General features: G+C 42.7%; 2 protein-coding genes across 2 annotated transcripts in view; one reads left to right on the top strand and one right to left on the bottom strand.

Moving 5' to 3' along the window:
* XPC (XPC complex subunit, DNA damage recognition and repair factor) overlaps positions 1 to 11,183 on the bottom strand; it is a 36,462-nt gene extending 25,279 nt beyond the window's left edge. The window contains exons 1-3 of the mRNA XM_024763411.1: positions 11,036 to 11,183; positions 3,974 to 4,169; positions 1,886 to 2,004 (exon numbers count right to left, since the gene is read on the bottom strand). Of these exons, the coding sequence (XP_024619179.1) occupies positions 1,886 to 2,004; positions 3,974 to 4,169; positions 11,036 to 11,183 (463 nt within the window). The remainder of the gene's footprint in view (positions 1 to 1,885; positions 2,005 to 3,973; positions 4,170 to 11,035) is intronic.
* Positions 11,184 to 11,397: 214 nt separating this feature from the next.
* On the top strand, positions 11,398 to 21,150 carry LSM3 (LSM3 homolog, U6 small nuclear RNA and mRNA degradation associated). The gene is made up of 4 exons (XM_024763433.1): positions 11,398 to 11,527; positions 13,721 to 13,831; positions 16,057 to 16,152; positions 20,745 to 21,150. Exons 1-4 carry the CDS (start codon positions 11,507 to 11,509, stop codon positions 20,823 to 20,825), a joined length of 309 nt encoding a protein of 102 aa, XP_024619201.1. The 5' UTR covers positions 11,398 to 11,506; the 3' UTR covers positions 20,826 to 21,150.
* The last annotated feature ends 582 nt before the right edge of the window (positions 21,151 to 21,732 follow it).

Below are 21,732 nucleotides of genomic sequence, written 5' to 3'. Positions count from 1 at the left end.
CTTACAGTTTGTAAGAAATCCAGGGGGCATTCAAACAAGTTTCCCACCATCACGAACCACAGTATGAGACATTCTACGAAACAAGAGGCCAGGACTCCACCAACACAAAACAAAACGAATCTGAACTGTGAACTTCATTAGCAAAGTTCCTTTCAAAGCAGCTCTGGGCCTAGAAGCAATGACACCCCACTGGCAATGACAATACCCAGTGCCAAGACCTTGGTTTCTATGTACCTGTTCCTACTAAAATGAACCAGGGCTTCTTAGAGAAAAAAAAAGCCAATCCCAGGTGTGCAGCAAGGAGAGTACAGAGAGATCCTGGAACATCTTATTGTGCCAAAGTACAAAAACATTCTCAGAAACTAATGAAGCCACGTCAAAAGGACTCTGTAGGGTAGCTAGCTCACAGGGGCTCCTGCTCGCCAAACGTGGGACAATCCAAAGATCAGAAAATGTAATGATGAGAACCGATAACATTGAATTTTTAAGTCCATAGTGATACCCAAAATAAATAAATACAATTCTTAAAAGGCAGAGCTCTTCTTTACAGATCAAAGTCAGCTAATAAATATACATGAGATGACAGAATCAAAGTATTTGCAGTGCTCAATATAATAATCTTTGATTCGGTCAAGATCATTGACGCTTGCTAAAACCATTAAGTAGAAAGTGACTGGGGGACAGGATATTCACACAGAATCAGAGTCCCACTAGAGACGGTAAATTACAAAAGGAAAATGTACCTTTACATTGGCACAATCAGGCAGTACCACAGACATGACCAAACTTAGCGTCGGCAGTGGTACAACCTGACATTGGATGCCTCCGAATGGATGCACCGTGAAGTACAAAGCTCTGAAGTGTTCCTGCCAAAAATTGTTTAATCTAAATATAACTAAGTCTTTGGCCTCACCTTACAGTTTGTAAGAAATCCAGGGGGCATTCAAACAAGTTTCCCACCATCACGAACCACAGTATGAGACATTCTACGAAACAAGAGGCCAGGACTCCACCAACACAAAACAAAACGAAACAAAAACCCAGTGCTATGAAAAGCAAAAAAAAAAAAAAAAATGAGAGGAAAAGCAGTTATAAAGGATAGTTTTATAACAATTAGGGACTTAATTTAGGTATGATAATGGTATTTCACCATGCAGGAGAATGTCTTACTCTTAGGAAATGCATGCTGAAGCATTTACAAGTGAAGAGTCAGGATGTCTGCGACTTACTTTCACGTGGTTCCACAATGCAGATTTACAGAAGGGAAGATGCTGGTACATTCAAACGGCACAATGGTAAAGTCAGTGAGTCTAGGTGAACAGTGTATGGACTACATGTTCAATTTTTTTGTAGGTTTGAACACTTTCAAAATAAAAAGCTGGGAAAGAAAAGTCACGCTAAGGATGGTGACATGAGGGGCTATGTATTGTGGGTATGTGATGCACCAGGCCCATCACATCTTCCCACAGCAACCCTGGAGCCTAGACTGTGCCCAGCTCACAGTAAGTGTTCGGTGTTTACCAACTGTCACCAGCGGAAAAACTCAGCTCGGACAGCTGGAGTTACTCACTCACCCAGCTGCCCAAGTGGCACAGCTGGCCTCTGAGCCAGGTATGAGCACCCACAAAGCCCGGGCTCTACGAGACGACGCGTCTTCTCTATCTCAAGATCCCCTCCGTGGAGCACCACCAGAGGAAGAGAATATACAACGTTCTTTGCTAACCTGGTCATGACTTTTTCCTTACATCAAAAGCGAGTCCCCTACTGCAACTTTGTTTTTATTAGTTTCAAAAGAAAAGGACAGGATTGCAGTGACATGACTCCAAACAGAATCAAACAGAAAAACAGCATCAAACAGTTCTGAGAACAGAGGAAGACACTTTACCTTCTACCTCTTCCCAGTCCTCCTCACTCTCTTCCTCGTCGCCCCCTTCACCCCCACCTGTGTCCGCAGCAGCCTCTTTCTCTGGACGGTGCACCTTCTTGAGGGCACTCGGGAAGTCCCTGTGTAGAGATCACAGGAGGGAAGAAGAAGAAAAGCTCAGACATCCTAGGGCTATGTTTAAACTAAACTCAACTTTAAGGACTCCTTCTATTTACTGAGAAACTGTTGCAATTAGTTGATGATTTGTGAGCTCTGAGCCTCACTTCCTCCATTAGCCCGGGTCTCAAGTTCCCATCAAGATGTGCTCTGATCACAGGTCGCACACTAGATGTGCTGTCAAAACAGGAGGAACATGATGAACCTACAATCTAGAGCTGTGTGAAGGGAAACAGCTGTGTCTGTAAATGATACAGGGAAAGTCAGAAAAAAACCACAAAAATAATGTGAGTCCCAGAAGTAAAAGCTGCGATGTCTGTGTGCACACATGTGCAGCTAGACGCCAGAAAGAAGAGGAGAGAAGTCACATGTGCGGATCCTACCATGAGCCAACTCAGAAGATTGTTTCCCCACCTCTGGGAAATAAGACGAAAGGAGACTGAGGTTGGTAGAATTTTAACTTCTAAGTAAATGGGGATGTAACTGAACACAGGTGTGTCATAAGGAACACGGACAACTGGAAGCGTAAGGAGAGAACTACGTAGACACGGAGCTGGCTAAATACTGGCTCAAGAGTCAACGGTTGCTAATATGCAGTAGAATTCTGCAAATTCACACGTAAAGTATGTTCAGGGAATTGAGTTACTTACAGCTTTTGTAAGACCGGACACACGGTATCCAGTGAGAATATGACCCAAGGTTTTAGCACAGACATTTAAAATAAGAAGCCTCAGGCTTCAGCTCTAACAAGACAAACACTCCCTTTTTAGCCTGCCACTTCCTCTCAACACCACAGCAACAAAAATGTCCCCTTAGAGTAGAAGTGGCAGAAATGGCAACTCTTAACTGAGACGGAAAGGGGGACCAGAGCTTTCCCTGGCAACATCCTGGTCTATCTGTTTGTGAATTTCCATGCAGAAAGAATTCAGCAAGTGGGGAGAGGCGACTGGGAAGCAGTAAGCTCAGAGGCATTCGCAGGAAAAGTCTCAGGGAAAAGAAGAGATGAACGATGGTGGAAAACCCACATGCTTCCTTGTGCTCCTTCCCACAGCTGCCCTGTCCTGGCCTACTTTCTGAGCCAGGACTGGAGGTTGCTGGAAAAGCTGACACTGAGAGTGAGGGTTTATTTCTGAAACAAAGAAGAAACTACTGCCTCTCTGTCCTCTTCCTCCCCCCCCCCAATTTCCCTAGGAGGCAGATGATCAAGTGTTGATTGCTCACCACATATTAATATGTTCATTCACTGTCAAAGGCCCCGCCCTAGACACCACGGGGCATAAACAAGTGAACCAGTGTGGGTCCAGCCGTCTGAGCTCACAGTGGTATATGGCACGGAAACAAGTAAGTGTAACACAAGGCGGATCAGTTACACTCTTACGAGATGCAGCAAGAAGTCCGAGGAGGAAAAGGGGGAGGAATCAATTAAGACTGTGGAGGGGATGACTTCTGCTCTGCATCTTGAAGGTGGAAGAAACCGTTCCAGGCAGAAGGAAGAGCGTGAGCACGTGTCAAGTGAAGGAGGGAAGTCCAGCTGGGCAGGGGCGGAGCGCACCCGAGGAGAGCAGGACAGGACACGGCCAGACGTCAGGGAAATGCCTCGTGTACGACACGTCTTTGCGTGGTATAGAGCACTGGACCAGGAGTCAGCAGACCGAGGTCTCATCCTGGTTTTAGCCACCATCTAGCTGTGTAACCACAAACAAATCACTTTCTGAAAGCTGTCGTCCTCATCTGAAAAGTTTGGGAGGTAAACTATATAATTGCCAAGACTCTTCCCAGCTCTTACTAGTGGTCTGAGCTCTACCTAGAAGAGTTTAAAGATCCCACCTTTTCCACAGATCCCAGTGACAAGCAAAAAGAGTAGGTTTTCTTAGTCACACTTCCCTGATGGGAACAATCAAGACCTGCTCAAGAGGTTTTCAGCCATCTCACCTGAAATCTTCCCCATCACTGAGGGCTTCATCCTTAATAACCTGAGGGTTTTCGGATTTAACAGTCACTTTGGCCGCTTTCTTTCTTGCTGGACCATCTGCTGTGTCCCCAGAATCACCGAAGCCTCTCTTCCTCTTTCCTCGTGAAACTTTTGAGAGAACACTCTTCTTTGGAGGTTTCTCATCTTCGAAGACATCTAGGTGACCACACAGAACATGAGATAAGGGACAACAGGAAAGGTGGAGACACTGTAGCTTCATGCGCAGGGTCATGAGAAGTCCTCTCTGGTAACCTCCCTCTAAACCTCCGTCACCATCCCACGTTGGGGCAGCAACCAGCTTCAGCCTCTTCCCACCTCCAGCTGGTCTACACTCTACACTCTTCCTTACCAGCAGTATATTCTACTCCTCGTAAGACTACAGACACACCACCACGTGACTCATACAACCTAAACTGCAAACCTTAAATTTCAGCTAATATCCAGCAAGGAAAATTCATCAATCCATTAATTAACACCTTGCTTATTTACTACCTGCCAAGACTAATTATTTATTTTAGGGATAATCCACTCCTATTAAGTGAAATGTTTCAAGTTCATAAACATGTCCGAGTGTCCAGTTTTACCACAACCGATTTCTCCTAATCTAAGTTCCTGTCATCTTTCAAACCCAAACACTACTCAAAACACATACATTACGAAATCTTTCCAGTCTCACCTCAGTGCCACTCTCAGCAAACTTAGGGTTGGAATGAGTTAGCAGTAACTCAAAAACAACTTTATTTTCTCAAAATAATTATTGTTTCTTTTTTTTGTTAAAGGGAAATATAAAAAATGCATAAACTGTTGGTTTTAGTTCAACTAGGGTATCTAAAAGCATGGTCTGCTTGTTAACATATATTACTGTTATATATATTTATAATATGTATTAATATGACAGGGAAATATTTTCTATTTTATTATAAATATATTCATGCAAATTATCTTGAATCTGAAATAAATCACCTTCTTTTGCTGCTGCAGAACTCTGCTTCAATTAACTGTGGAAAACAAAAATACCCTAGCCTTCACTGAGGTTCCAAAAGGAGCTGCAATATTAACCTGAAATATCAAATTAATTCATTCCTTTCATCTATGGTTTGTCCTGCTGACCCTCTGGATAGGTATTTATATCCCCCAAGAATACAATTTTGCATGGGGGAAAAAAGACTCTCCCTTTTGATCTAAACAAAATCATAACTTAATTTTAATAAATTTCACCTTATAACAGCATTTGTTTTAATGCTGGTTAAAATCACTGATTCAGTTTTGCTTCTTTAAAGTGTTTTATAAAAGAAGAAATTTATGCATTCCCAGGTTGTAAACATTTTAATGGAAACAAAATATTTCAAAATTAGTTATTTAGAATCTGGAAACAGATTTCTTATTTCAAGGCCAGAATTTGCTTAAAAGCTTATTTATGACTTGACAGTTTGGTAGGGCACCCTTAAAATCAGGATTTCTAGATCTTACAGTGGTTTTTAGCCCTTTGTTAATGAGCAAAGATGTTAAATACTCCACTTTACTAATCTAAAGATGCAGGTGGGAGGTTGCTCCAGAAGCACTATTTCTTCCTCACCAAAATCACTTGGTTGGTTAAAAGGCACAGCTGTGTATTTTTGTGTTTTGAAGAGAGAGGTTGAGGAGTTAAAAGTGAGAACAAGGGAAATAAACTGTGAATCAAAAAACTGTTCATAGTATCATTATTCATAATATCCAAAATTTTTAAAATCTGAATGTCTATCCATTAGATAAGCATCAATTATGGTACAGTCACACAATGATATGTAATTCAGTCATCTTTTAAGACAAAGGAAAATGATAAATGATAAAATGCTAAGAATGCAAAATTATTTTAATAGTATACTTTCTACTTCACACAAAAAAATACACAAACTAGAAGGAAATACACTATTATTTAGTGGTGGCTGTTTCTGGATGGTAGACATACGGATGACATTTTTTTCTTTATTCTTTGCTGGGTTTTTTTTTGTTTTTGGTGCCACAGTATCAAGAGGCTATTATCTAGATATTCCATGCAAATGGAAACAAAAAGATAGCTGGGGTAGCAAGACTTGTATCAGACAAGACAGACTATAAAACAAAGTCTATAATAAAAGACAAAGGACATTATACAATGATAAAGAGGTCAATACAAGAAGATATCATTCATAAATATATATGAACCTAACATAGGAGCACCTGAATATATACAGCAAATATTAACAGAAATAAAGGGAGAAATTGACAGCAGTACAATAGTGGGAGACCTTAACACCCCCACTTACATCAATGGACAGATCGTTCAGACAGAAAATCAATAAGGAAACAGTGACCCTGCGACTTCCCTGGTGGCGCAGTGGTTAAGAATCTGCCTGCCAACGCAGGGGACACAGGTTTGAGCCCTGTTCTGGGAAGATCCCACATGCCACGGAGCAACTAAGCCTGTGTACTACAACTACTGAGCCTGTGCTCTAGAGCCCGTGTGCCACAACTACTGAAGCCCGCACGTCTAGAGCCCATGCTCCGCAACAAGAGAAGCCACTGCGATGAGAAGCCCACACACTGCAATGAAGAGTAGCCCCCCCACTCGCCACAACTAGAGAAAGCCCGTGCACAGCAACGAAGACTCAACACAGCCATAAATAAATAAATAAATGGGGAAAAAAAGGAAACACTGACCTTAAATGACGCATTAGACCAGATGGACTTAATAGATATCTGCAGGACATTCTGTCCCAAAACAGTAGAATACACATTCCTTTAAAGTGCACGTGGAACATTCTCCAGGATAGATCACATGCTAGCCCCAAAACAAGTCCCAACAAATTCAAGAAGACTGAAAATGTATCAAGCATCTTTTCCAATGACAACAGTATGAAACTAGAAATCAGTGACGGGAAGAAAAAAGAAAAAAATACAAACACATGGAGACTAAACAAGATGCTACTAAAAAAACAAAAACAAAAAAAACCAATGGATGAATCATGACATCAAAGAGGAAATCAGAAAATACCTTAAGACAGTGAAAATAAAAACACAATTTTACAAAATCCACAGGATGCAGCAAAAGCTTCCTTCTAAGAGGGAAGCTTACAGCAATACAGGCCCACCTCAAGAAACAGGAAAAAATCTCAAACCACCTAACCTACCATCTAAAGGAATTAGAGATATTACTCGGCCATAGAAAGAATGCAATTTTGCCATTTGCAACAACATGGAGGGTATTATGCTTGGTGAAATAAGACAGAGAAAGACAAATACTGTGTTTTCGCTTATATGTGGAATCTAAAAAATAAAACAAATGAACAAAGATAACAAAACAGAAACAGACTCAGATACAGAGAACAAATTAGTGGCTACCAGTGGGGAAAGGGGTGGGGGGAGAGGCAAGATAGGGGAAGAGGATTAAGAGGTACAAAGGACTAGGTATAAAAGCAGTAAGTTACAAGGATGCAATGTATAGCACAGGGAATATAGCCAATATTTTATAATAACTTTATAGGGAGTAGAGTCCAATATCAAATATCAGATCACTATTGTACATCTGAACTAATATTGTAAGTCAACTATAATTAAAAAAAAAAAAAAGAGGCCATTTTCCAGGACTCTCCAAGATCTAGAGCTGTCTACTACAGTCAGCCCTCCATATCCCCCTGGTTCTGAATCCACAGATTCAACCAACCTCGGACTGAACTTTGGTTGAATCTGCAGATGTGGAACCCGAGGATACGGAGGGCTGACTGTACTATACTGTTACGTAAAGGATTTGAGCATCTTAGTATACATCTTAGTATACATGGAGGTTCTGAAACCAATTCTCTGCAGATACTGAGGGACAACTGTCTAACCAGCCTCCTTGACCTTAACCAAGTAATTTCAGCAGGGCATAAATTAACCACTGGGGCCTGATTGGCCAGCCACTGATTTACTAAAAAAAAAACACCTGCTTAGAACTGCCAGCAGCACCTCATAGCACTAAGAATAAAGTGCAAACCCCTTAGTTTGGTCTCCAATCTAAGGGTCCTACTCACGTCTCTCACCTCAATTCCAAAACGTTCCCTCCTATGGGTCTTTAAACTTACTGATTCCTCTGTCCAGAGCTCTCTTCCCCCACAATGTCCTACAAAAGGCTCCTTCATTACAGTCAGTAATTGGCTCAAAGTGCCACGTCTTCACACAGGAGTTCCTTGACCACTAATTCTGACAGCCGCTTCTTCCCTGTCCCCATGTCAGCTTTATTACAGCAACCTGTCCTACCTTCTTCATAGCTCTTATCACCATGTGAATTTATTTTTTAACTTACTTGTCCTACCTACCCTTCCCCAAAGATTACAGGCATCCTGAGAGTAGGAACCTTGCCTATCCTGTTCACCGCTATAATTCCAGTGCCTAGCACAGGGCCTGAAAATAGCAAGTGCTCAGTAAGTATCTGTTGAAGGAGTTAATGAACTACATCGATGAAGAATTTAACATTGAGATTAAATATGGAGAAACCAGAGGTGCCCTAATGGAAACAAAGATATACGTGGAAGACTATTTTCTTTGTCCCCAGCTGTTGGAAGCAGCCAAGTGTCACGTTCATGTGCATGCACTGAGGTTCTGGTAAAACCCACACTATGGTGCTGTTAGACAGTACACTGGAGAGTCACCAAATCAGTGTCACCTGCGGCCAAAACCACAACCAAATTGCTCCTCTACCCAACCACATCAAAGCTGATAACTCTTCCCGGAAGCTACACTGGAAACTTACTGCAGCTCCACTGGCTCGCAGAGCGTCAGCGAAGCTTAAGTGCATCCTTGCCTACGTGTAGACTGAATTGATATGAGCTAGCCCATCTGATTTCTTCACCTGGACCATACCAGGAGCCTTACGGGATGAAAATTCACAGCCACCCAGCAGGTTAGAATTAAGTTTCGCAGACGAGGTCCGGAGAGGCTAAACTATTTGGCTCTCATATATAACCCAAACACATATAACTACTAAATGTTGGAGCTATACCAACCTGGTGCCAAGATGAAGTGTTTAGCTGGGAGGAATGCTACCCAGGCTGGTGGCATTTCTAATACCTTTTGATTTCAAAATAAATTTTTAATTGCCACGTATTCAGAATACATTCCCTCTGACTAGAATGACAACCCCTTTTCACAGCCGTTTGCTGAAATATTACCTATTCTTCAAGTTGCAGACCAAACATAACTTCTTCAGAGAGCATTTCCCAATTTCTCCCGATTATTCCTTCAGAAGTCAGAAAGCCTTATACCTTATCCCATGAAACCACACGCTGTCTTGGATATTTTTTTGGTAAATGTGAACACTACCCTACTCTAATCTCCAAGAAACGTCTATCTCCCATGTCACCTAGCTCGTGTGCAGCAGACATTAGGTACTCAAAAAATGTTATAGGAATGAGCCAATGAGTAAAATGGAACTTGCAGTATTAACTGTGAGGTAAATCACCTTTTCAGTTTAGAAATGGTTACCATTTGACTATTTCCTAATGAATGATGGCCTTAAAATATGTACAGAATCACAGAATTACTGAATCTATGTCACAGGAGCCCTTGATGGTGACCTAGGCTAATCGTCTACCCAGTTATATCAGGTACCCCAGAAATCCGTTCTACAGCATGCATTATTTATAATATTTATTGAGTACTTAGTATACGCAGAGAAGGGGGGAGGACAAGATAGGATACAGCAAAAAAATAAGACATGTTTTCATAAGCTTAAATTCTGGTAAGACAGGTTAAAAAGGAAGCAAATAAATGAACAAGATCATTACAGATGTGGCATAGGCTGTCAGAGCCTCTGTCACGAGGGGTACCTGGGAGAGACCACCTTAGGCAGGATACTCGAGGAGTGCCTGGGTTGAGACCTGGAGGAACAGAAGTGAGCCACGGCAAAAGCCACGGAAGAACATTCTAGGGAGAAGGAACATCAAAGGCAAAGGCTCAGATGAAAAATAACAGCGTATCTGAGGAACCAAACGGAGGCCAACAAGGAGGGTATCTGGCAAAGAAGACAGTGGTAGCAGACAACAGAAGAAGCAGGAGCCATATCACGTAAGATCTTGTAGGCCATGGTGAGGAATCTGGATTTTATGCCAAGAGCAGTGGGAAGCCACAGAGGATCTGAAGTAGGAGCATGGCAAGATCTGATTTTTTTTTTAAGATCACTTGCGCCGCTGCATAGAGAACTCTTACCGTGGTGAGGGATGAAAAGAAGTAAGGAGGCCAGTGAAGAGGCAATCGCAGTCGCGCAACTGAAAAGTGAGGGTGGCTTGGGCAGGGGGTGCGGCCACGGGAATAAAGAGAAGTGGAGAGATTGGAGATATGGTTCTGAGGTTGAACTAACAGGACTTGCTGAAGGACTGGAGCTGTGAGTGTAAGGAAGAGGAGGGGTCTGCTTAAAGAAGTGAAGGGATCAATTACTGAGAAGGGGAAAAGTGGGGGAAGGGACAGGTTTAACTGGGGAAAATCAAGAGTTTTGCTTCGCCCAGGGCAAATATAAGAAGCCTATTCGATATGCACGTGAAGAAGTCAGGTGGAATCCGAAGCTGGGGCTCTGAGGTGAGATTTGGCTGAAGGTACTATTCAGGAGATCAGCACACTCCAGCACTCTAAGTCCTGGTCCGTTCGTCTTGTGGGGACACAAAACAACCGCAGTGCCTCTTGCCTATGCACCCTCTGCATCTACCAGGAGGCCGGACTTGATCCTGCGGGTGACGCGGAGCAGGAAGAGGCTGAGCAGGGGAGCTCTTGGTCCGGCCGGGCTCCGCGGAACCGCTCAGGGCGCATCGCTCCCGGCACGGAGGGCAAAGGCGCAGCGACGTCGGGGAGGCCCGGGGCAGCCGCATGACGCCTGCCTCCCGCGGTCACCGGAACGCCGTCTCGCTGGCCCAGGTGGGCGCGGGGCTGCCTCGCCCGCACCTGCAGGAGGCCGGCCTCGCCTTCCCCAACCCGGCCTACCTCCCGCCCTCCTCCAGCTTCTCCCCCTAAGCCCGGCTCGGCCTCGCTCTCACCCGCCTCCTTCTCCTCGCGCCTGGCTTTGCTCTCGCCCTTGGCCGTCTGGCTGCGTGACTCACGTCCCCGCGGCCCCCTGCCCGCGGCCATCTGGCTGCGCAACTCGCTTCCCCGCGGCTCCCCGCCCGCCGCGCGCTTCCGAGCCATCTTTGCCTGGGCAGGACTGGCGGACGCTGGACGCACCTCGCCGCCACGGGACGCAGCCCGCGCGCTGGCTCCGCCCCCAGGCGGGGCGAGGCGCGGCCACGCCCCCTCACTGAGACACCAGGTACCCAATTCCCCCCGCCCCAACGTCGGCGCCCCTGATAAAGCTCCGCCCCAGCCCCAAAGGACCAATGCCAACTGCAGGAAGCAAGCAGCAGCAAAACCGATTATTTCTACTTCCGGTGCATTGCGTCCTCGCCTTTCCAGAGACCGGAGGGGGTTCTCGTGCTCTCGCGAGAGGCGGGAAAGAGCGCAGGGTTTGAAAGATGGCGGACGACGTGGACCAGGTGAGTGTCTTCTGAAGAACTCGTTTCGGCGCGGCTTTCCCACGCCCAGGCCTGGCTCTGCCCCACTTTGCCTGTCAGGGTTGCTTTCTCTAAGCTCACGGCAAGGTGGCCAATTACGCCGCCTCTTTCTGGGTCTTCACGGCCTTAATCTGCGTCTTGGTTAACCGCGCCTCCTCCCAATTTTGCCTCAGGCCCTGAGATTTTTTTTCTGTTCGAAGTCCGCTGGAAACTAGTTATTCCTCACTCTCGTCGCTTCCTTTCTCTTGAGTCTCACCTTTTTCCGTAGGGTGGGGAATAATTATCCTTGCCTGCCTCACGGACCTGTCGGGATTCTGATAGAAAGCCTGATAGTACAGTTAAGGAGTTGTTACCGTTACTGAGCGCAGCAGTTGTTGCACAGTCAACAAACACCTAGTGAGCATCGTCTTTGTGTGGCTGGACACCGTTCTGAGCACCAGGGACACTGGCATTGACGTACGTGGTCCCTGGCCCCACTTGAAGTTTATATTCGGGGAAGGACGGGTAAAAAGTAAACATAAGTGTGCGCGATATGCGGGGCTGTGATGTGGTATGAAGGCAACAAGCAAGGAACTGGTATTCAGTATAACTGGTGGTCCTGCAGGCTTTCTCTCCCGCTCTCCTTTCTTTCCAAAATGCTGTTCCTCGTCTTTGTGGATCAGGTTACAGCTTGTTCAGCTTTCCACTGAAATCTCACCTCCTCAAAGAGGACTTCTCTGGCCACCTGGCATCAAACGGCACTCTCCAGTCTGCTTTATTTTTCTTCCTAGCATGTTATTGGTTCATATTAAGTATATGCTTCTTTATTTAATGCCTGTATCCCCAAACTGGAATGTGAATGCCTTAAGAGCAAGAGTTTTGTTCACTGTTCTGTCCTCGGGGTTTAGAACGGTGGTGGAAACACTCAACAGATATTTATTGAGTGAATAAATCGAATGATCAGGGAGTCCGCTTTGAAAAGGCAGTGTTTAAAACTACGGGATGAAAAGGGTGGACAGTGGGTAGTAGGGCACAGTCACGTATATATCCTTACAGTGTTATGATTACTTATTTATATGCCTCTCCCCACTAGAATGAACTTGAGGGCAGGGACTGACTTCTGTATCATTGTAATCTAGTATTTGGTTAGCTGGTCCTTAACAAACACCTTGAACTGGGGATGGGGACTACGTGAGTCAGTATTTTTTCTTCTTTTTTTTTTCCCCTTTTACTCTATGTTAGGGCTGTAGAGCCTGTAACATTCAGTCACCTTCCTGAGCTTACTGAAGCAGCTCTCCTTGAATAATCTTATCAGCTCTCCTGGCTTCAAGCATCCCTTCCATATGGACCCCGGTCATCCTAGCCTTGGTCTCTTTGAGACTTGTTTCCAACGGTTCTTTAATAGTAATAAAAAGAACCATTTATAAGTACTTTTCTGTTTGCCAGATACTATTTAAAATATATCAAATACTTCAGTTAAATACATTAGCTCTAATCCTCACAAGAATTATGAAGGGAAGATTGTGGATTCCTCATTTTGTAAACAAGGAAACTGAGAATTAGAGATGGCATGATTTTTTAATCCCAATTTGTAAGTGTCAGTCAGGAATTGAACCCACACTGCCTGACTCCAAAGCCAATGCTTTCAACCAGTATTCTATACTGCCTGCTAAATATATTCATCTTACTGACCAAATGGCACCCTAAACTCAACTTGCCCTGTACTGAACTCATAATCCTCCCTCAAACATTCATCTCTGCTTAGCATTCTGACTAGTATGTGGTAGTCATTAAATGTAAGTTCTTCAAATTACTAAATGATATTTGAGATAAAGCTGAAGTCTGAGAGAGTGACTCCCTACACACTGAAATGGGGTCAGATCAGACAGTTTGGATTTTGAGGGAACAGAGTGCCGTCATGATTATTTTGTCATATAACTCCCTTCTGTGTACGTATGTTTCAGCCCTCATTTGTCTAGCACTTACTCTGTGTCAGGCACTGTTCGATGCCTTCAAATATGTCATTTAAGCCTCACAACAACAGTGTTAGGTAGGCACTGTCGCTATACACATTTTGCGGATGAGGAGGCTGAGGCATAGAGGGGTTAAGTAATTTGCCCACAGTCATGCAGGGCACCGATAGTTCATACACTTTACTCTCTAGTACTGTATTACTAAGCCTGTTTCTTTTATCAGCAACAAACTACCAACACTGTAGAAGAGCCTCTGGATCTCATCAGGCTCAGTCTAGATGAACGAATCTATGTGAAAATGAGAAATGACAGAGAGCTTCGAGGCAGGTTACATGTGAGTAAATTTACTAAATCACCTTGAAATCAGATTATTTCCTTACCGTTGCTCCCTTGTCCCACCCCTTTGAAATGTAGAAACGGTCCACTCTGGAGAGTGTTTGGATGTAGACAAGGAGGAAGTGGAAAGTCAGCCATATTTCCAAAAGCCAAATGCAACTGTGTTTTATTCATATTGTTAACATTTATTTCTCTTAACGGAAATGGTGCGTTTATTAAAGAATATTTTCATTTCTTTCATTTTATCCTGTTTATTTGTAAATAACATTTATTTGTCCTCCATTCTCATTTAAGTGTTCTTTAAATTACTGACATATATAAATTTGTGTTTTGTTAAAAATTTTAGACAGCACAGACATACATAGAGTAAAAGGGAAAGTGCCATTTCTTCTTTTGAGTCTATAGTCTTTCAGGTCTTCTCTATATATCTACACATATATACAAGAATATGTGTCTGTATGTATATATTTACACTATATACACCACCTCTAAAAAAAATAAATGGGATATTGCTATACATTTTGGGGATACCTTTCTTTGTCACTTAATTGTTCTTGGAAATTATTGATCATGAGTACATATAAATCTCCTTTATTTTTTTAAATGACTATGTAGAATTCTGTATATGGTAGCAGTGATATTAGGATTGTTTTCCATTTCTTACTACTCTAAGCATTTTTATACATCGACCTTTGTGTATATCTGCAAATATCTCTATGGGATTAGTCCCTTGAGGTGGTCGCATTTATTCATGAAGAGAGTATACTAAAGGTTTTGCCTCCTCTTGATAACTCGTTACTTTCCTGAGTAAGTTGTTTTTATTACTACCATTCTACCCTAAAGTGATTAAAAATAGCTACTTTTTATTGAGCATTAATTATATGCCAGGTACTGTTACTCTAAGTGTTTTGCATGTCATATCTTATTTAATCTCTGTAACAACTCTATGAGGGTAGATACTCATTATCCCGTTTTACGTTTGAAGAAGCTCAGGCTCAGAAAGATGAAGTTACTTTGCTTAAGGTGACACAGCCAGTAAAAAGAGGGCCAGGCTGGGAACCTAGGCAGTCTGACTTCAACCCCCTCTTAAGTACTATGACTCTACCTAACATGAAACCTAAAGGTAAAGAACCTCCTGTGCTTGGAAAGGAAGTGGGGACCTAGTAGTCTTAAATTACAGAAAGGAAGAAGAACCCCGGGTAATGGAATAGTGGCAACTTCGCAGAGAAAAATAGAATTGAACTTAATCACATGGGCCAGTGGCAAGTAGACAAACACCCCAGGACAGACATGTTGCCTTAACTCTTGGAGGCTTCTTCAGTTCCCTGCCTACACTCAATTGTCTCTGTACTGAATGACCCCCAGCCTTTTGTTTTCTGGCCCTTATCTGTAGATCTTTGCCCCCTTTTGTTGCTTTGCCTAGCAGTTCCCCGTGTTGCTAATTGGCTATTTTTATTTTGATGTGAGCTGGTGAACCATTTAACACTTGGCTAGAAGTAAGCATAAGTGGGTTCTAAACAAGCCACTCCCTCCCTCCCACCCCCTGGAGCTTCACATTTTAGTAAAATGCATGAGCCTTAGAGCTTGGATTGAGGACATCCCTGAATATCTGAGTTGCAATATTTGTTGATCGAGCCCACAGGTGCCGAAAAGCTGGTGTTCTGGTGAGTTTTGGTGAGGCTATAATGTGCAGGGTGTTGCTCTACTTACTTTACTTTGTGGTGTTTAGTTTAGGACAGGGTGTGTTGAGTGACAGGGTCTTGTGCTTTTAGGAGACTGCATTGCCGTCATCTTAGCTGTTAAAGAATTTTATTTCCTTTATTGTATCTTTCTTGTCACGCTATTACAGATGGAATTGAAAGAAGTATACTGAAAGGTATATGAACTGGCTTTTTTTCATAATTAAATATTATAAATATTTATGTGACTGCCTTAGATAACAAATAGGGTGGGCACGTTAAAAATAATTTCAAATTATTTTGAGTAATTCAGTTTTGACCATAACAGTTTTATATTTGTATCAGGTCAATTAAGTTATCATGGAGATGATTGGCAGAGAAACAGTATATTAGCACAGCAGGATTATTTTTAATTTGCATGTAAAAGTTTGTGGTGTAAGTATTATGTGTTACTTGTAATTGAGTGATTTGCATATTATAAGCCCTGTTTATTATTTCCTAATTTGCTTATTACATTTCTTGGTCCCTCACCTTCCCACTTCAGGCTTATGATCAGCATTTAAATATGATATTGGGAGATGTGGAAGAAACTGTGACAACGATAGAAATTGATGAAGAAACATATGAAGAGATATATAAAGTAAGTCTTGCAGTTCCATTCATCGCTTTTAAAATGTCAGTTGTTCTCAGAATCCAACAGTTATTTATGGAAAGCCTGTCGTGTTTTGATACCTATTCATGGACTCAGTAGAGTGTAGCAATTTAAAAAACCAAAGGCATTGGGGTTGGACAGACCTGGTTTCCAGTGCTGGCTTGGCCACTTCCTGTCTGGGGTACGTTGGACAAGGGGAAGTACCTTTGCAGATGCAACTTCCTCACTGGTAAGCAGGAATACAGTCACTTCTGTCGTAGGGTTGCCAAGATTCGTTGAGATATGGCTGTGTAAGATGCCTCTGTGTGCTGGTGTATAACAGTAATACTGGACAGTGTTTTGTTTGATGTGGACTTACGTATCAATACTTACTAGAAACTAAAACTGAGAAATTTTTTAAATATTTAACTAATTAAAAATAATAAATCGATTACATTTTGACATAAGTAACATTTTTATGAATAATAGCTATATTTTCTAAAACAAAATATTCAGTGAGACGTGTCTTTGTTTTATGTTTTGCAAATGCTTGGCTTAATAGACAACAGCTAGTTACTCACATCTTTGTTTCTGCATTTAATCTGTTGCGCTATATTGTGAATGTCACACAGATAGGTAGTTGGAAAGGGAGGAGTATTTCTTGTGGATACTTGCCTTTGATACTACACCCAAACTCAGCAAGCGGTAGTTTCTTAAAGGCTAGTTGTAGTGTAGAATCTGAAACTATATCAGTGAACTTTTCATTCTCTTGTTATATGCAAATTCATTGGCCTACCTTGCGCTTGGAATGGATTTTTTATACATGCATGATTTTGTAACATCAAGCTCTGGTCGTTTGGAAAATATTGGTTCACTGAATTGTGCATATCTTCCAGATATTGGCACATTTTGTTGTTCAGTCTTTTAAGTATTGAGAAGCCACTCTGGCCCTCAGGACTGCCTGGATTCACATCTTGACTCCCTTGCTTACCAGCTATATAATTGTACCAGTTACCCAACTTGTCTGTGACTAGGTTTCTGTATCTGTAAAATGGGGATGGTAATACGGCTCACTTCATACAGCTATTGAGGATTCATTGAGCGATTCCGTGAAAAGCCTTCAGGTGGCGACAGGCACATAGTAAGTGTTCACATGTCAGCCTTTGTTGGGTTTTGTGGTTCTGCTTTATCCCAGCTTTCCTCCTCTTTTCAACCACTCCTGACTCCGTGGCTAGTTTTCTTTCTCCCTCTGAACGTGGGATTTTTTTTTTAATCTGCTTTTTTTTCCCCCTCAGATGTCAATTAGTAATTACTGTTTGTTATAAGCCATCAATCTGTAATAATAGTACAGCATGAAAGCTTGAGCTCTGGCTTAACAGATCTCGGTTCAAATCCTGGCTGCTGGTGATTAGTTATGTGACCTTGGGTAAGTTCTAGAAATTTTTTAAGCCTCAGGGACCTCCTCTGTAAAATGCCAATACAATAATTGTGCCTTCCTCCCAGGATTACAGGTTGCAGTGAATTTGGTGCTTGTAAAGCTGGTGGCAGGTGGTGATTGGTGGCCATTATGATTATGGATAAATCTATGTCTCCAGCTTTTTTCTTTTCTGAGCTTCACTCTCTCATTTCCAATATTCTTACCGAAAATATGTCCACGTTGGATGTTATCTCAAACTCAGTACATATAAAACTAAACTTCTGGTGTTCTTCACCTTCAAAATGAGCTCATTCTCAATTCCCTGTTTCTGTTCATGATTTTCTCAGTTTTTTGGACGTTATATCTCAGAAATTTATATAACAAGTCAGCCGAAAACTTAGTGGCTTAAAAGTACACACGTTTATTAGCTCACAGTTTGTGTGGGTCAGGTGTCCAGGCTCAGCTGGGTCCTCTGCTTCAGGGTTTCTCACAAGGCTGCACAAGGGCTGGGTTCTCATCTGAAGGCTAAAGTGGGGAAGGTTCTGCTTCTAAGCTCACTTTCGTGGTTGTTGAGAGGATTCATTTCCTCGAGGGTTTTGGACTGAGAGCGCCTCAGTTCCTTGCTGCAGGGCCTCTACCACTGGCAGCTTGCTTCATCAAACCCAGCAAGAGAGCTGGCTAGCAAGGTGGAAGTAACTATCTTATGTAACCTAATCATGAGAGTGACATCCCACTAACTTTGTAGATTCTACTAGTTAGAAGCAAGGCACAAATTTTACGCACACTCAGAAGGAGGGGGTTACACAAGTGGGTGAACACCAGGAGGCAGGGATCCTTGGGGGCGATCATAGAAGCTGCTTACTTGTATCTCCAGAAAACTATAATTGAATTAATAGAGAATCATTTCAGATGAAGTCGTTTCCATATGAAGGTAAGGTTGGAACTTTTTAGTTCAGAAGTATGACCACTGAGTGAGGGATTTGAGTAAAATATATCAGTTATTTTGATGAGCGCTGACTCCTTCACTGAACTGGCTAGGGTAAGACTAGGTTGCCTTTTGCAACTAGAAGGAAACCAGAAGGCAGTGCTGCTTCCTAGTAGCAGACAGCAGACACGATCCTTGTTTCTCTGAGAGTGATTCTCAGAGTGTGTTCCTCGAACCAGGGGTATGTGCAGACCTGGAGTGTGTTAGAAATGCAGGTTCATGGGCCACACCCTGGCCTACTGAGTGAGGATCTCTGGGCATGGAGCCAGGAAACAGCCCTAAAGGTGATCTTATGCACATTGAAACTTGAGAACCACTGCCCTGAGAGTGTATTATCTGGGAAAGAGTTAGATACATTCATGGATGACACATAAGTGTACTTGATTTAGCGTACTACATTTATAGGTACTACTTGAATTTACTGTTGGGGCTTCTCCTTTTATGTTAGTTCCAGTACCCAAGAAGCTCATAAAACCTGGTTCTTACATTTTTAAAAAGTTCTGAAGACATAGCTATTACCAATATTTTCTGCCTGGTGGAGAATTCTTTGTCGGACCTACATGTGGTCAGTTGTGGTACAGATTTCTGTAAGCTAAAAAGGATAAATTACTTGTCATTGCCCCACCCACCTCCACTGTAGCACAGCAGGGACAGGATATCTGCTGCCATAAAAACTCCCTTTCAGAAAAGGAAAGGACGGGAACGTAGAGCAGTTACTGGTCCTTCACACTGATGGATCCCCTGGGGAGGCAGTAGTAGAAGAAATCCCTTGGTTAGGTCATGTATGTCCTGTGTGATATTTGGGACATCCTAAAAAAAATTCTTTTTCATTTATCTATAATTCAAATTTAATTGGGCGACCTGTATTTTTATTTGCTAAATCTGGAGGCTGCAGAACGTTCACAGAAACGTCTCACTTATGCTGGAAGACTCAAATTGTCAAAGGCTTTTTTCAGCCAGGCTACATATGGGTTCTTTGGCAATACCATTTCTTTAAAAACTTATGACTTCATATATTTCTCATCTGTTTATTTCCAATCAGTTCTTTGGGCCAGTCAGCTCAAAGTCTTTTTCTGTACAGAACTTGTAGACACCTTTATTTCTTTAGTTCCTCACCTCTAATTTGTGTAACTACCTCTCCCACAAATTAACGTTGACTACCTTGAGTCATTTGCTAAAGTAAATTTGGGTGGGAAAGGGACACCCTTAATCTGATCTTCCCCTCAGGGCTGAGCTTGTTTACCTGAGAAAATTTACAGGGCCGCTTTGTTCCTTAACGCATTTTTATTGCTTATCGTCCACAGTTGGGAGTCTAAAAACAGTTGGCTTTTATAACATCATGAATGCTGTTTCTTGTAACCTCTGCTTGAAAACCAGCTAGTTCTCACCTAAGCTCATCTCTTCCTTACACTGCCCTGCCCAGTGCATCAGGTTAACAGCAGCACTACTAACGTTTGGCTTTTTCCAACCTCTTCCCCAGAACCTGTAGGTTTGGGACATCTTTTGGGCTACCTTTGGAGTCAACATTTACTTAACGTTTTGCCGAGGCATGAGAAAATTTCAGACCTTCCATATCTGTTTCCTTACAGCCTAAGGCTTGTTCCCTAGGCTAATGCAAAAGGTATCCATTCTGTATATGAGTGCAGTAGCACATAGAAGCAACACAGGAGGGCTTAGCACAGTAGGATTTTATTTGTACCCACACAACGGTCTTTAGTGAGGTTTTAGGTCGGTACAGTAGCTTTCTTCCAGGTGCTCAGTCAGGGACCCAGGCTTCCTGGCTCTGCCATCCCCAGGGTTCTCCATAATCTGACTGAGTCCATGGTCGCGGGAGAACACAGAGGCGCCTTTGTGGGAGGCTGCTCATCACTTCTGTTCACTTTCCATTGGTTAAAACCCAGTCCGTGGCACCATCTGGTTGGCAGGGAGCATGAGAAATGTGGTCTAGCTGTGTGCCAAGAAGAGGGGCAGAAGGGGCTGGGTGGATAGCGGACGCCTCTGCCCCAGTTGTGTTCCAGGAAAAGAAACAGTTAGTAGATGGTTCTTTGTGCCACAAAGGTAAGTGAACAGGTTTTTTAAGCATTTTGTTTGTGTTGTGATGAATCTGTGGTTTTTTGTTTTCAAATTTCTTTCTCGAAAAATAAATAATACTACTACAAATTTGTATAAATGTGTTCTGTGTTTTTTTTCCTCTTCCAGTCAACAAAACGGAATATTCCGATGCTCTTTGTCCGGGGAGACGGTGTTGTGCTAGTTGCCCCACCATTGAGAGTTGGTTGAAACAAAGAATTTATCCTGTGTGGAAAATAGGAGATTTTGTATGATTGCCTCTTTAAATGTAGAAGATACGCAAAAGAGAAACCGGCGTACGTTTTGATTTTAAGAAATAACCAAGAGTTCTTCCACTTCTGAAATAAGTTGATTTGCAGATAACTCACAAATTCTTAAGCTAAATGGCATTTTTATTTTTGTCCAACCCTTCCAATAAATGTGATCACCAAGATGCAGAAGTTTTTCAGGAGTTGATTTGCTCCATTGTTTTTTCGGACAATTTCTGGGTTTCTTTCTTTAAATTAAATTTGATGTTTCCTTTTTTGATTTTTAATGCAGTCTCCTGTCTTGTGAATTCTTTCAAATAAGCACATGTGTTCCATTCACTTTATTTGTACACTTTTGTGTTGCATCTACTGTGTTTGCGGCACCAAGTTGTCCATTTGCTTCCCTTCCTGGAGTCTTCTGGAAAGGCAGTTGTTGAAGCCAGTAACTGCAGGACAGTGAGGTCAGGGCTGATGGCGTCATGCAGGTATGGGATGCCGTGAGAGCACAGAGAAGAGCACCATGGGTGGGCGGTCGTGGTGGTGGGGCTCTCGTTGTAAACACTGGCACTGCAGTGAAACATGGGAGGCTGGTTCTCTTTTCTCTGGCCGGGTTATTTCTAAGGCCAGGCTTCAGTGGTTGTTAATCCATTATCTAGCACAATATGCTTAACATATGCACAATATTTTAAGCCACGTGCAAGAAAGATGCTTTCTTTAAGACGTTGTGTAATAAGGTTTCATTTTATTCCTTGTGCCTGTTCCTGCAAGTTAGTGGGGAAGAAAAAAACAAGTGTGGGCAAGCTGACAGATGCCTTACCTTACGTGAGTAGACAGGAGAGAACCACTCACTTCTGCCAGCCCGCACTTTG

This window comes from Neophocaena asiaeorientalis, unplaced genomic scaffold, assembly GCF_003031525.2.
Source record: "Neophocaena asiaeorientalis asiaeorientalis breed wild unplaced genomic scaffold, Neophocaena_asiaeorientalis_V1.1 scaffold433, whole genome shotgun sequence".
NCBI lineage: Eukaryota > Metazoa > Chordata > Mammalia > Artiodactyla > Phocoenidae > Neophocaena > Neophocaena asiaeorientalis.
This window is presented reverse-complemented; position numbering and strand designations above follow the sequence as displayed.